This window comes from Leuciscus leuciscus, assembly GCF_965113295.1.
Source record: "Leuciscus leuciscus genome assembly, chromosome: 11".
NCBI classification, from domain to species: domain Eukaryota; kingdom Metazoa; phylum Chordata; class Actinopteri; order Cypriniformes; family Leuciscidae; genus Leuciscus; species Leuciscus leuciscus.
In genome coordinates, this window is record NC_138735.1 from 15,241,594 (window position 1) to 15,258,243 (window position 16,650).

Genomic DNA, 16,650 nt, shown 5'->3' on the forward strand with positions numbered 1-16,650 from the left:
GACAGTTGACGGCACCCATTGACTTCCATAGTAGGAAAAAAAATACTATGAAAGTCAATGGGTGTGTCAACTGTTTGATTACCAACATTCTTCAAAATATCTTCTTTTGTGTTCAACAGAAGAAAGAAACTCATACAGGTTTAGAACAACATGAGGGTGAGTAAATGATGACAACATTTTTGGGTGAACTATCCCTTTAAAGTCAGAGTACACACCATATTTAACTGGATGCAAATACAGAAAACTGTCCGTTCAACACATTGTGCTGAAAGTTTGAATTATATGCTGGTTTTTATTTTCTGTGCTATTCCATTAAATAGGGACTGGGTCTGTCAAGCTTCAAAAAAGACACAAAAGCACCATAAAAGCATCGTTAAACTAGTCCATGCAACTTGACATCTGCCCTAGCGCTCCTTGGGTTGTTCGTAAGAATTTATGAGAGAGGTAGTTAAGTCTGATTCACAAACAAATTTGTGCTGTTTTTGTGCCCTTTTTAAGCTTGAAGGCCTCAGGCTTCATCATAAAACATAGTGACCTGAACAATTATTCAAAACTTTCCTTTTGCATGCCACAAAAACAACAAAGGTTCCAGCCCTCACAGGGTCATTTTTAGCTTGCATCAAATTAAATATCACATCTACTCTGACATATATTGAACAGTTTCAATAAACCAACCATGCAGCATCTTAAGAAATGTCGTCGCAAATTGCTTTGTGTCAACTGTGGTATTCTTAGCCATTTTAAGAGAGTGTGTAATGCATCTGGATTTGTGATGTAAAAATCTGTACCTTTCTCTCAGGAGGCTCCAGCGTTCTCCAGTTGTTAGCTTTCAGCTGGTGTAGCTCATCAAACTTCAGACTGATGTTCTCAATGGACAGCTGCAGCATATCCCAGAATCCTGCCAGATCTTGAGACACGGGCCGCGGGTGGGCGTTGGGATTCTGACAGCGAGAGAACAGATCATACACAAAACATCTGTTAATTGGGGGTGGGGGCAATATCTAACTAAGTGATACTGATTTGTCTTATATTAATGCTACTGAGGCTAACGCAGCCACTCAGGGGCAGAGTCACCAAGTGTCGCTCTGCTCTGATTGGCTAATGGATGTGTGCTTCGTACATACCAAGTTTTCTTCACAGAGCTCCCGGAACTGCTGAAATTTCTGCGACATCAGCAACTGAGCGCTCCCCACCGCACTACGAATCTTGCCGAGGACTAAACACACACAAAAAAAGAGAATCAGCTGTTGTAAACAAAAGTGCAGTAAGTAGCATGAAAAGTTGATTAGCACAGTATGAGAAACTCTATGTAATAACACAGCAGTGAATGTGTGCGTTTGTGTTGCAAAGGCTTAGACAGCAAGTTAATGTTTAAATGCTGTCTCTTTGAAGCGAGAAGGGGGTCATAAATATCTAAGGCTTGGGAACTTAAATGCAGGAACCAGAGGAGCAGGGGGAGTGTTTACCATACACACCAAACAAACACCAGCCAGAGCCAACGAGCCAAGAAATTCGCGCACACACAACCAGAACAAGAGTGCGATGTAAAAAGATAGATTGAGAGTGAAAGAAAGTAAATAGCATATCAGATTACCAAACAAGGGTGAATTCTCTTAAAGGAAACTAATGTTTGCCATGTGGGGGTCATTTAAAGGCTTCCGCCTTGGCCTGAGGAGTGACTGCAGCGTGTCTCTGTGGATTGCAGTTTAAACAGTGATCTGACGAAATGAACTCGCTCTGTTTAACATATGCAGCAGCAAGAGACCATATGGCAAACAATGTGCTGTCATAGGACACGGAGATTAGCATATTTTATGTATTCAGGGAAAGAGGGAAGGGTTAGAGAAGAGAGAGTGGAAGGAGACAGATATAGAAACTGAGAGGAAGAAGAAAATACACAGAGAAAGAGACGAGGGAGACGGGTGGCTCCCTGCTGGTAGAAATGTCTGGTATGTGAGAGGGAGACAGACAGGAGATAGATGAACAAGCAGGCTTTGTGAGTGACATGAAGACGGTCACTGAGCTGTGTGTGTGGGTGTGTGTGCTTGAGCGGGGAAAAGGCGGGAAGTGGGAGAAAAAGATACAGGCTGGCCGGAGGTAACCAGACTGTGAAATGACCTTGTGCACTGGTAGTTTTGTTGAAGTGGCTGATTATTCTTCAAACGACTTGCACACAGACTGTACAAATGTCACTCTAAATACAGTTTTGCAATCAAATGACTACTTGACTTTAAAAATAAAATAGCGGATTTGGAAATTCAGTAATTTATCTACAATAACCATTTTGCTTCAATTACTTTGCTATATGTATTAAACTAATTCAAAACCTAGTGAGTTGACTACCTAGAAAGAATTTTGGGCGATCAAAGATTCATTTAGAACATTCAAATTGAACATATGAATCTCCCAAAAAGTGCTGTTGAACTGAAAAATGTAACTGAAAATGTTTTAACTGAAATGTAATTCTGTCATAACAACTCTCAGAGTGTTTGGCATGGTAATAGTATGAGAATGTTGATAAATTTGGTCTTGGCGAAATAGATCTGCTACGCCAGAGCAAGTACGGGACTTGCTACTGCCAATACATACAAGACACGCTGCTGTGAGCAAGACATGCTGCTACTCTTCAGTATAACATACATTAATTACCCGTAGCAGATCTATACAGGTGGAGCTGGGGAAGGTGGAGGGTTTCTGAAAGCGCACTGCTAAGGCAAATGCATATGCAAGTATTTGAAGGTTGAGCAATAAGCTCATTGGCTACTGATACAGCAGGAACCAATCACCCGTGCCCTATAGAGAATGATATGATTGCAAGCGTTTCAGTTTAGGACCCATTAGCCTGCGCCATCTAGAGTTTCATTACATATTCTAAATGAGTCTATAATGCCACAAAATGCTGTTGAATCAAATGTTATAAATTAATAATTAATGCAGAAAAATGCTGTTAAAACAAACGTTCTAATTGAGTCTACTTCCCAGATCTATAATGCATAAAAATGCTGTCTAGATGGGCAGCCTACTACTTTTTTTCAGGGTCATTATCTCAGAGTTACTCACTGTCTTCCGGTAGCTCATTCTCTAGCTCATCCTGTTCCATCTGTTGGCACCAGCCCTCCATCCTCTCCACCTCTGCATGCAGCAGCTTCAGAAACCAGCGTCCGTCCTGCGGACACACAGAGACTGACACTTCACTTGCGTATTCCTCATCCATGGCTCCATCCATCCAGGGGACCGGCGGGGGCAGAATGGAGGGGTCGAAGCCCACGTCAGTGAAGTCATCCTGGGTACAGGCATGGTAGTGGTTCCCAGAGCCCTGGATGCTGACAGTGGAAGTGGATGCATCCTGGGACGGCTGGCGGATAATGGGCCCCTGGTGGGTCTGCGTGAACTGGTCATCGCCGAGAACCTCCAGAAGATCAAGATCAGCTTGAACGGCAGTGGTGACGCTGTTAGAGCGTGTGACTCTGCGGTAGCTGGAAAGAAAAGATGAATAGTGTTGTATAGTTTGTGTTCGAATCATTTAACTAAATGCTCAGAAACAATGTTGACACAAACTTTTCTATTGCGCCGTTGACAATAACAAAGACTAGATAAAAAATGTGCATCATAACAATAATTGAACTATTTTAATTAAAACATACTGTTGACAAAAAATATGATGGGAAATATTAACACTTTATTAAGGTTTTCAAGGACAGTTTCACAAAGTGAAAAAATTGGGGGGGGGGTCTGGAAGATATTTTTTTTATGTTTTGAAAAAAAGTCTCTTCTGCTCATAAAGGCTGCATTTATTTGATCAATATACAGTAAAAACAATAATATTGTGAAGTATTATTACAATTTATAATAACCATATATATATATATATAATTAATAAATGGTTATAATAAATTGTAATTATATATATATATATATATACACACACTTAAAAAAAAAAAAAAAAAAGTATTCCTGTGATGGAAAAGATGAATTCAGTCTTCAGTGTCACATGATCCTCCAGAAATAATTCTAATATTCTGATTTGGCGCTCAAGATACATTTCTTATTATTATCAATGTTGAAAACAGTTGTGCTGCTTAATATTTTTGTGGAAACTATGATGTATATTTTTTCAGTATTTTTTCATGAAAATAAAGTTCAAAAGAAAATAAATATTTGAAATAGAAATATTTTTTAACATTATAAAATGCTGAATAAAAGTATTAATTTCTTTCAAATAAAATCTTACTGACCCGACCTTTTAAACGATAGTGTATATGTTGATTTTTTGTTGTATGATTCTAAATAGTTATTGTTTGATATACATTTTTCAAAATGTTATTTAAAAAAGTTTACTAATAGTGAACTAAATGGAAAAATTTGGTTAAAATGCTATAGATGCTATTTTCATTGACACAATTTTATATTTTATTCAAATATAATATATAACAATGGATGAATATGATGACAAAACATTGGCAAAAGTTGAAGAACATTTTAATCATAAAACAAACAAATATGATCAAATTGTTCCCAGTTACAAAAAGTAAAATAAATAAAACGCTCCAAATGTACTTACAATGTTCAAAAAAATTACATTAATTTGGTTGCAATTTTCTGTTGAAACTTCCTTCTAAGTAACTGTAGACTATGATATTGAATACAAGCGTAACAAACACAGACACACACACACACACACACACACACACACACACACACACACACACACACACACACACACACACACACACACACACACACACACACACACACACACACACACACACACACACACACACACACACACACACACACACACACACACACACACATCTCCTCTCCTTTAGGAATAGAGAAGGATAACATATCAAAGCGATCTGGCTTAGATCTGCTACTCTGTGTTTGCCTGGTGTGTGTGTGTGTACTGGAGAGGTATGACACCTGCTCTATTCAGATGCACTGAAGCACACTGACATCTCTCACCATACCCTGAGTGTGTGTCGCCTCTGTGTGTGCCCGTGCATCTGAGCGTTTTAATATTGAGTTATTGGAAGGCACAACAAAAAAAACGATAGCACATACAGGCCATAAACTGCTAGGATTTCTTTAATCTTTTTCATGGACTTAGCGTGTTTTTATGCATCCATCTAGTAATCTGCGTCTGTTCTCCTCCACTACATTTCTGAGTTCTGATATCTTTTTGAACCATTTGTTTTCCATTAAAGACCATTTTAGATTGTGTGTGTGTGTGTGTCAGAAAGGCCTGTTTCATATCAGCTAACTACTTCCTGTGGAGAGGAAGAGAGACAAATAAAGGGTGCATAAGAGAGAGAGAGAGAGAGAGAGAGAGAGAGAGAGAGAGAGAGAGAGAGAGAGAGAGAGAGAGAGAGAGAGAGAGAGAGAGAGAGAGAGAGAGAGAGAAGAGAGTATTCATTTCTTGTTCCGCTCACATGGTAGTAATCATTGCCTTCTGTAAATCATATCATAAGAAAACGTTTGTGTGTGTGTGTTCATGTTCATAGTTAAATGTAACTATGGCAGACAGTTTTACAGCAGATTCTTTTCACATCTCTGAGCGTGAAATATCTGTCATTATCTGTCCCCAAAACATATCTGGACACAGTATTGTTCATGTTCATATGATGATCTAAACTTGAGAGGAGTACAGACTTCATACATCCATACACTGATATCAGTTTACCGGTGTACAACGACTGGAACGTTTGTAACAGCCATCCAATCAGGCTGAATCTGGATATTCCATGTATGCATGAGACGGTCTGTGATCAGAGTGGGCTTGACGTTTGAGGCGGAAACTAACCTATGGTGCACTCAGTGCTTTACATATTAACTAAAGCTATCAATAGACATGAGGACACCCACACACACACTCATGCTGCTTCTAGCAGGGGTGGGCCGCATGGTAAAGCCACTAGGACCACCACAGCACCAAAAACTCCACAGGGTGTGACACCAGGGTCAGAAGTCGACTTTAGTTTTATTAAAAGACAATATGTACTTTAAAGAGCAAATTTACCCTTATGATTTTTTTTAATCTAATCTTTCCCATATCTATCTATCTATCTATCTATCTATCTATCTATCTATCTATCTATCTATCTATCTATCTATCTATCTATCTATCTATCTATCTATCTATCTATCTATCTATCTATCTATCTATCTATCTATCTATCTATCTATCGTCTGTCCGTCCATCCGTCCCTCTATCTGTCTATCTATGACAAGTGTTGGAGATCAACAGTTTGTCATTATGTGTTATCAAACATGTCTGACTACATGTTGTACTGCACCTCCCTAGAGCTAAAAAAAGTCAGGCGTAAGTGGTTTGGGACACAGCCACAGGGGAAGACAACTCATTCCTTAATTCCCTTCGTTCCTACTGCACAGAGGAAGAAAAGAGTGTATGACACGCTAAATGAGTCTCTGCATACAGTTCAAGGGCTCTGACTTCAGCAGGAAACAAGAGCAGACCTGTGCTAGGAGAGCTGTCTGTGTGTGCGTGTGTGTGTGTGTGTGTGTGTGCCGGTGTTTTACAGCTGTATTCCCTCTCAGTTACAAAGGCATGCTTCAGCAAAGTCCAAATACCGGCGACCTGTGTGAGTGTGTGTGGGTTATGTGTGTCCCTCTCTCACTGTCTAGGAATCTGCTGTCCTCAACTCCTCAACGCTGGCAGTTACCAGCCACAACCTCCATATCTTTAAAATATGTGGGAAGAACTTAACTTGGTTAAGGTATTTATCTGACAAAATAATTGGGTTAAGATGTCCCTAGGCCTGACATCACTTTTGGCCTCTACTGTACATGAGCAGCAACCCAGTGCTCAACGCATCATACAGTGCTCAACGCATCATACAGTGCTCAACGCATCATACAGTGCTACTCACATGGGAAAGTTTTATGTTAGCATGTTGCTAAACTAACAACACAACACTCTAAGATAGTAAAACAGTCCAATATTAAATTCCAAATTGTAATACTTATCAATATTTAACTAAAATAACTTGTATACTAACTAATATTTCCATGTTAGTATGTAGTTAATCTAACAATGCAATACTCTAAAAATAAAAATGTATAAATGCTGGGTAAAATAGTCGATTTTAAACAAAATATTTTTTTAAACATAACATAACTGAATGAAATATATTTAAAAACAGTGTTTCGATGTCAACACATTGCTAAGCCAACAACAATACTCTAATAAGCCTAAAACACAACACACAGAAATATTGGGTAAAATTGTCTATTTTCCAGGTTTACCAAAAGCTTTGGCTCAATTCTCAAATTAGACTTTTTTCTCCTAACAATTAGTTTCTTGTTCACATCAGATTTGAATTTCTTATTGATGTGTTGTGTTTTGGCACATGTGTGCAAAAGAATAAGTACAATTGTCTACAATTTGCACAATGACTAAATGCACGTGGCTTGTTGATCAAAAGTTGATTCTCAGTGAAACTGTCAAACTCCTCAACACTTCTAAACATTCTTTCATTGTGTGAGCCATCACATGCAAAATGATCCAGTAAGTGATCAAAATCTGCCAGACATGATATATTCCATAAATATTAAGATGTGACAATTGCACTTACTGTTTCGAGAATGTTAAGACTGTTTGGAAAAATGTGTGAGTGAGAAAAACGTGTTGAGAGTATGTCTGAGATGAGATGCCTCAAAACGCTGTCTCTATAGATAGTTCGCTAGGTTTTTAAGCAGAGCAACTGACTCTGAACATAACTGACCATCTGTAAAACTACTGTTTACACACAGTATGCATATGTGTGTGTGTGTGTGTGTGTGTGTAACATTTGTTCTGGCATTTGATCTGTACTCTTGGGCAGTAATTTAGCTACGAGATGTGGATTTTACGATGCTTTGGCTGGACCTATAGCTGAACTTTAAGGGGAAAACACACAGAGACTGAACATCTAATGGCCCTAGAACTCTCTCTTTCACTCTACCTCCTCCTGGCGTTATGTCCCTCCCTCTCACAGGGTGCTAAAACAGTGACATCTGAGGGTGCGCGAGTCAGAGAAAGCAAAAGAAAGCGAGCGAGAGAGAGAGAGGTAAGACAGGGGGTCGATATTTGACCATGCCTGTGACCCAGCAGCCTGCCTTGCTTCATAATGGGCACAGCAACAGATGGCGGTGCACGAACACACAGACACACTCGCATACACACAGAGCAGCTGTCTCTCTGCCTCCCACTCCTTTACCCTTTCAGAAGGCCCCAGTGTCCAAACCACCATGATAGGGACAGCTGTGTGTGTGAAATAGAGAACGGGAGGGTCTTTGTCACAGGAACATGTGCTTGAAATGACATCTCTCTCTCTCTTTCACTTTCTTTTCTCTCTCTTCTTACAGCTTCAATTTTTTCAGAAGCTTCAATAGTCATTATCCTCACATCTGTAATGTTTTCAATGACTTTGTCTTGTTTATATGAGCACATGATTGGAGATAAAGGCTAGGGATGTAATGGAATATGCTGCTACTGGGGTGTGTGTGTGTGTGAGAGAGAGAGAGCGAGTGGGTGTAGATAAACTTACCTACTCTCCTCTTCTACTTGAATGCCGACAGACTGAAACTTGCAGTGCACTTCTGATTGGCTGGTTTCCTCAGGACCGTCAACCTTAACACAGACACACACACACATTCAATATGGAGGCTGGGTGTCTACAGTACATTTTGAATTGTTATTGTTAAATGTACTACTGTACATTTGTTGTTGTTTGTACTTGAGGCCTTTTTAAATGGTCCTTTGTGAATATTTTAGTACCAAATGATGTAGGTGTAAAGCAAGAAGTGATTAGAAATGTGCAAATTGTACACTTTATTGATGCATACTCAATAACCAGATACTGGTACTGGAGATAAAAAAGGCTGTGTTCCCAAACTTAGTACGCTGCCTATCTAGACAGCATATCTGGGCATCATAGCATGTAAAATACTTGTGCATACTCAATAACTAGAGAATATACTGCAGACAATGGATGTGCTAAAAAAAAACGCTAATAAATGTATGCTGAGTTTCTAGACAGCATCCATTAGGTATCATAGTATATATTACATAGATGGCTACTCAATAATCAGATAATATACTGCTGATTATTAATGACTAGACAGCATTTATGAAGATAGTGTACACAGTCTTAGAGCATACTAAATAACTCCAGTATATACTGTAAATAATGCCTGGCTGAATTTAAAATAGCATACTGGCATACTAATCTCACCATTTTTGCCAAATCTTTGTGTGGCAGAAATAGTAAGAGCAGAACACTATTCTGAAAGTTTTGAGAGACAGAGACAGTATTTTTCCACATACACAAATAGTGTTTTGTTTCTTTTCTTGTAAACTGAAGTCTTGTAAACACTGCTGTGCTAAAGCTCATATTTTATTCTCTGTTTTGTGTTTTCTTTGTAAGTTTAGTATTGGTAGTCTGTAACCCTATAGGCAACGCAGATGTGATTGTGTGTGGCCAACCTGTATCCCTATGGACAGGCACTTCCTGAGGGCGTCTTTCTTAGCGTCCTGTGCGATGCGTGTTACGCTGGTGGCGCTGGCTGTGGTGATGGTGATGGTGCTGTTGGTCACGTGCTGGCTGGCTGGGCCGTGGACTTGAGCGTTCGCTGCCTCAATGGCTGCCGTCAGGGCCTTCATGCTATCGATGCTCTCAGTGGAGTTGCTGAGGCCCGACTGGACCGCTGCTAAGGCCCGGTTTGCAGGGCCAGCACCGGTGAGCTCATTGTAGGCATCCTGTGCTGATTCTGTGCTGCTCTGGGCTGTTATAGAGATGTATGGCCTGGTGGGTGTTGACCTGGGTGGGACCGGGGGCGGAGTTTTCTTGTAGGTTGTTATACATGATGATACTGTGGAGTGGGAGGAAGTGATAGGTTACTAAGTGACACAACTAAGTAGCGCATTCATCAATTGACAATTTAGTTACATTTATTTAAAAGTCAAAATATAACGATAATAATCGCAGGTTCATGATCTGAAAATGGACAAAACGACGTGGAAGTAAATTTAGAGTACCATGGACCTATTTGAAGTACTATAGAGAACAATACAATAGAATACAAGCACGGCAAAGATGAGTAGAATACAGCAAAACGGGGATTAGAATAAAGTTGCATACAGCAAAATAGAGTAGAACAACATTGGGAAGAAGAGAATAAAGTACAGTACAACAGAGTCAAATAAAGTTGAGAAGATTAGAATTAAGTTAACAGAATAGAGTAGACTGGCATATAATAGTATAGAGTTAAACAGAATTCAGTAACGTAGAACATAATAAAGTTGAGTAAAGTAAAACACAGTTGAATAACTGCAGAGTTGAGCAGAAATAAATTACAGTAGAATAAATTAGAACAAAGTTTAGTGAAGTACATTAGAGTACAATGAAGTTGAGCTGAGGAGAACAGAGTAGAATATAGTTGTGTATAGCAGAAAAGAGTAGAACAAGGTTGAGTAAAAGAGAATGGAGTACAGTGGAGTAGCAAAATATAATAGAGTAGAACATAATAAAGTTGAGAAGAATAGCCTAAAGTAACCTAAAATATAATAGAATGGGGTTGAGTAGAGTTTGAATAGAGTAGAGAATAAAGTACAATAACAAAGTTTTGTACAGTAGAATAGACTGGCGTATAATAGTATAAAGTAAGAGTAGAACATCATTTAATAAAGTAGAGCAGAGTAAAGATAAGTAGAATACAGTAGAATTACACTTTTGAACGGAGTGCAACAGAGTTGAGTGGGAGAGAACAGAGTGAAGTATAGTAGAATATAATACAATAGAGTTGCATAAAATAGAATAGCGAATAGAAGTTTAGTATAAAAACAAATAGAGCACATTAGAATAGAATTGAGTAGAATAAAGCATAAAAAAGTATAAGAATGCTAGGTAAGCATTTTTTGGTCAGAGTGTAGTAGTGTGCAGTAAGGTAGAGCATGCTTTTAGAGTACAGCACTGTAGAGTTGCAGAGTAAAACTACAAAAAGAGTTTGGCATTACTGTCCCAAAATCATCCATCTATTTCTGCTCTCTCTGTTCTTCCTGCCTGTATTGCTTAGAATAGCACAGCTGCTGGAGAAGACTAAACACTGTGTGTGTGTGTGTGTGTGTTTGTGTGCGTATGTGTGTGCGTGTGTGTGCGTGTATGTGTGTGTGTGTGTGTGTGTGTGTGTGTGTGTGCTCAGAGACTAAACAGTGGCAGTCCATTTTCTTACAGCTCCCTCATTTCCTGCTTTTGGCAGGAGCAGGTTAGCGCAGGCCCAGGCCCAGACACACACACACACACACACACACACACACACACACACACACACACACACACATCCACATTACTCCTGGACACATGAAGGGAACGGATTAGATCGGAAGATCTCTCTTTTGCTTTATGACATCTGAGTGTACGAGAGTGCGTGTGTCTGTTTTAGATTATAGCAATGTAAGAAGATCATGCTCTGTGTTTTAACAGCTCTCTCTCTCTCTCCCTCTCTCTCACACACACACAGAAGGGATGTGGAACAGGTTTGTGACTGCTCCGTGTCTGAATCTATGTAAACTGGGTCACAGTGCATGCAGAAAGTAGGCCAGGCTTTCTCTTTAAACTATTACAGCAACCGAGCCGGGCACTGTGTGTGCTTGTTCTCACCTGTGTGTATGAGCCTGTCACGTGTCAAGCATGTATGTGTGTGTTCTCTGACCCACCCAGTCCTGCGGTTTATTTCTAAAGCCTTGCCTCTCTCGCTCGCTCTCTCTTTCTATGTGACAAAGGCAAACCACAGGTCAAATAGCCCAAAACATCCAGCCACCTGGAGCCCTTTAAAATACAGATGTGAGTTTCCAAGCTAAAAACAGTCTGGATTTTTTTTTTTTTTTATCTTATCACACAATAGTAATAGCCTTGAGAATCTCATTACCAAATATAAATATTCTTCCTGTCTTTGTTTAAATAGATGAATACAAATATAAATGTAACTATGTAAAACATAGGTTAAATGCACACTACTGTGCCAAAGTTTGGGTTATAATATTTTAAAATGCTTTTATAAGAAAATCACATATGCTCATAATGAGTTTATTTGATCCACAATGCAGTGAAATGTTATTATGATTTAAAATGACCGTTTTCTATTTTAATATATTTTAAAATGCAATTCATTATTGTGATGGAAAAGCTGAATTTGCAGCATTATTACTCCAGCCTTTAGTGTCACATGATCCTTCAGAAAAAAATGTACCATGCTGAATTAGTGCTCAAGAATTTTTTTTATTTCTTATCAACGTTGACAACAATTGTGCTGCTTAATATTTTTGAGGAAATCGTTATATTGCAGGATTCTTCGATGAACAGAAAGTTCAAAGAACAGCATTTATTTGAAATAGAAATGTTTTGTAACATTATACTGTCACTTTTGATATAAAGTTATTAATTTCTTAAAAAAAAAAAAAAAATGAACCCAAACTTTTTAATGGTAGTCTTATATAAATACAAAAAACAACACACACACACGCACGCACACACGTTGTGTTTTCATCTTTTATGGGGACTTTCTATAGACATAATGATTTTTATACTGTACAAACTTTATATTCTGTCACCTAACCCTAAACCTACCCATCACAGAAAACTTTCTGCATTTTTATATTTTCAAGAAACAGCACTTAGAGTGATTTATAAGCTGTTTTCCTAATGGGGAACAAAAAATGTCCTCACAAGGACAAGGATTTTGGATAATGCATTGGACATTTTGACCCCATAACGTAGGGTTTACCAGGACACACACACACACACACACACACACACACACACACACACACACACACACACACACACACACACACACACACACACACACACACACACACACACACACACACACACACTGACACACACTGACACACACACACACACACACACACTGACACACACTGACACACACACACATGCCCCTTCTGCACAAAAGCATGCCAGGAAGGTCAATGGGTTGTCTGGACTCCACAAAGTGAAGAGGAAGTCAGTTGCCAGAGAGCTGTCAAAGTCTTTTTAGAGGCCAAAACGTCTCAAAAATAGTGTTTTTCTAACATGGGCAACCGCAGTATGATATATTCTTTAACACCAGATGTGTAGGACATATCCCAAACGACTTTATTTTCACCTACACGTGTGCACACACACACACACACACACGCACACAAAAAAGGCAGCGAATAAAAACAAGTCATGCCATGTTAGCGGCATTACTGACTACCTCACAGTTTCCACGGATACACTTTGATGTTTGGATCATGGAAGCGTCACGCCTCCAAAACCACACACACACACACACACACACACACGCTCTCAAGGCCATCGTGTTTATCCAACAGTTGGGAAGTGGAGTGTGATAGAGAATTCCTGAACTCCAGCAGGCAGGAACGGAGAAAGAAAAACTCCCTGAAATGCTTTCGTCCAACTTTCTCTCAACAAAGAGGTCTTAACATCTGCCGCTTGTCTAACACAGTCCGAGCGCTACTGAAAACAAATGCAGCAACTAATTCTGGGGATTGGGATTGGAGTTAAACTCTCTGAAAGTTCAGATCAAATCTGAGAGCGAGTGATGCGAAAACTAAACCGCACGCATGCATGCTAGCTTCGAAGCAATTCAGCCTGTTGGTTGAACATTAATTGGCTGCGTTCTTGGCCGATAAAGTATTTCTAGTTTCAAAAGAGTGAAAGAATGAGCGAGAGGTTAAAGAGGAGGAGGAGAGGGACTCTGTGAATGACAAAACCCCTTTTGGCCCCCGGCCCACAAACTCCTCTTTGTGAGGCACTTCAAACGAGCGGTCGACGGAGGAGTGTGAATGGTGGATCTCCTGGCTAAAAAACACACTACCCCCCGCCCGGGCCAGCGCTGTATCAAAGACGTCCCCTGCTCAACCCCCTTCACTGCCCCCACCTCTATCATCCATTCATTCCTTCTTTTCGGCCCCTGCCCGGAGAAACTCCTCTTTCAGCCTCATGCTTCATTAGGAGGGGAGATTGAACGCACCTCTGGGCATTATGACGTCTGGACGCGGACGAGTCCGACGTGAGTGTGTGTGTGCGCTTGTGTGGAAGCGACAAAAACGATAAAACTTATTCAAACAGGTTAGTTGGGCTCCCTCTAGCAGATGCCAAGGGAATTATCGCAAAACACAAAGCGCTATAAAGCCAGAGGAGGGGCCACAGTGTGTTTTTGTGTGTGTGTGTGTGTGTGTGTGTGTGTGTGTCTGTGTGTAAGCAGGCCAGGGTGCAGAATGACAGTTCGGCCCAGCTGCCGTGTGTTTAGAAAGGGGCTGGTCACCGTTCGTCTTTCTCTCTGTCCCTTGCTCTCTTTTTCCAAAGCCAGCTGGAGTCCTTTGTGATAGTGTAGCCGTGGAAACAAGGAGGAACATGAAATCCGTGGCCTTTCTATAAAACAGCGTGTGCGTGTAAAAAAAACAAAGATAGAGATAAAAACAGACCAGCCAGTATTGAACACAAAAAAAAGCATTTTTTTTTTTTAAATGCAGCGCTGACTGCTAACTGTAAACTGTGTGAGTGGATGTGTTTACTAACAGTGTGCCTGACCTACTTTTGCTTGTTCTAAGTTCATACACATGGCCAGTTTCCCCGCAGCTGTCAATCAGTGACAAACACACCCATGCACGCTTACAAACAAACACACACGCATGCGCTAATACTCGGCCGACAGGTGACACATTAAGTGTCATAATCAAAGTTCAAAGAAGGAATAAAACACAGACTAGACGGTTTATGGCAGTTCAATTAGGTAAGTGTGAGATTATATATGTGCCGTGGTTTATAAATAAAATAAAATAAAATAAAATAAATAGAATAAATAAAATAAAATAAAATAAAATAAATAAAATAAATAAAATAAATAAAATAAATAAAATAAATAAAATAAATAAAATAAATAAAATAAATAAAATAAATAAAATAAAATAAAATAAAATAAATTAAATTAAATCTGAATGCATAATTCAATTTATAATTTGATTAAATTATTAATTTATTAAAACAAATTATAAAAAAATTATTTAAAAAACAAATACAAATAATTCAATAAAAAAAAAATTGAATGCTAAATAATAAAACAAAATAAATAGCATTTTCTTTCTGAATGTATAAATGCACAAATAAAATAAAACATTTTATTTTCTAAATGCAAAGGTAATGAGCTTTGAAACCTTAACTTTACTCTTCAAAGTTAATGGGAGTAGGTATCTGCAGGGGTGCAAGATCTTAACTCAGGTGATGAATATCTTTCTCTCAAGTCTGTAAAGACAGACATGCCCTGGAGGAGGACAAGAGAGGCAGGGATGAATGAGGGGAAAGAGAGAGAGAGAGAGACACACACACACAGTAAAAGAGGATGAGATTAGTTTTAGCGGCCCATTTGCTTTAGTTCCTGTCAAGCATTCCTGACACCAGTCAAAGTGAGAACACACACACACAGACACCAAAACCATTCGGATACACAAAGACACAATAAAACCGCGAGACACATTCAACTTGACAAAAGTCTAAAATTATCATTTAATACACACGCACACTCCTGACACACAAATGATCTCTGCCTTTACACTCCCTAATCAGTCTACATACCTGTCTGATTACACATTACATCTGCTTGACGGCTCACCAAGTGTGAGTGTTTGTGTGTTTGTATAAGGATAGATGCATCCTGCATTGCTCTCTTCCAGGAATGACAGGAAGATACACACTCATATATACCTATCTAAATATGAGACATACAATAGAATAAATACTAAAAAAGCTAATTATATTTAGTAAATCAAAGACCAAACACACACACACACACACACACACACACACACACACACACATAATTACTAAACAAATCATTTAATAAATTATATTGGTTTACTAATTATATATACTGTACACAGAAACAAACACACACACACACACACACACACACACACACACACACACACACACACACACACACACACACACACACACACACACACACACACACACACACACACACACATATATATGAAGAGTTCAGATGCAAAAGCCACTAAGTGCCATCTGAAATTTTCTTCTAGAATGATATAATAATAGTTCAATAATTTCACTTAAATGGCAATGCAAATTACCTATTAATTGTCATTTAAGTGAAATTACTTAACTTAAATATACAAGCTTTATAAAAATGATCATTCTAGAAGAAAATTTCAGATGGCATTTAGAGGCTTTTGCATCTGAACTCTTCATATATATATTATAAAAGAAAACAATTATATATGTATATATCTTTATTCTTAAATACTTACCCAATACTAAATATTCTTATATATTTTTATACTAAAATATTAATATTTATTTAGTAAATATAGTAATTAAGTAATTCATTTAGTAATTATATTTTAAAGAAATGTAAAATATTATATAAATGGAGTAATATATATATATATATATTTATAATATTATATATGTTAATTTATTGTTAAATAATTATGTAATTATTATTATTAAATGTTTTAATTAAGAAATATTTTAAATGTATTTTGAATATACGTAATTACTTAAACATAACTAATTAATATATTATTTAAAAAAAAATAGATAGACAGATAGACAGACA

General features: G+C 38.4%; 1 protein-coding gene across 5 annotated transcripts in view; it reads right to left on the reverse strand.

Moving 5' to 3' along the window:
• dlgap1b (discs, large homolog-associated protein 1b) overlaps window positions 1-16,650 on the reverse strand; it is a 156,910-nt gene that overhangs the window by 4,600 nt on the left and 135,660 nt on the right. For all 5 annotated transcript variants that reach the window (XM_082183316.1, XM_082183314.1, XM_082183315.1 and 2 more), the window contains 5 exons: window positions 9,488-9,873; window positions 8,550-8,632; window positions 3,061-3,476; window positions 1,125-1,216; window positions 789-941 (listed from right to left, as the gene is read on the reverse strand). In XM_082183316.1, the coding sequence (XP_082039442.1) occupies window positions 789-941; window positions 1,125-1,216; window positions 3,061-3,476; window positions 8,550-8,632; window positions 9,488-9,873 (1,130 nt within the window). The remainder of the gene's footprint in view (window positions 1-788; window positions 942-1,124; window positions 1,217-3,060; window positions 3,477-8,549; window positions 8,633-9,487; window positions 9,874-16,650) is intronic.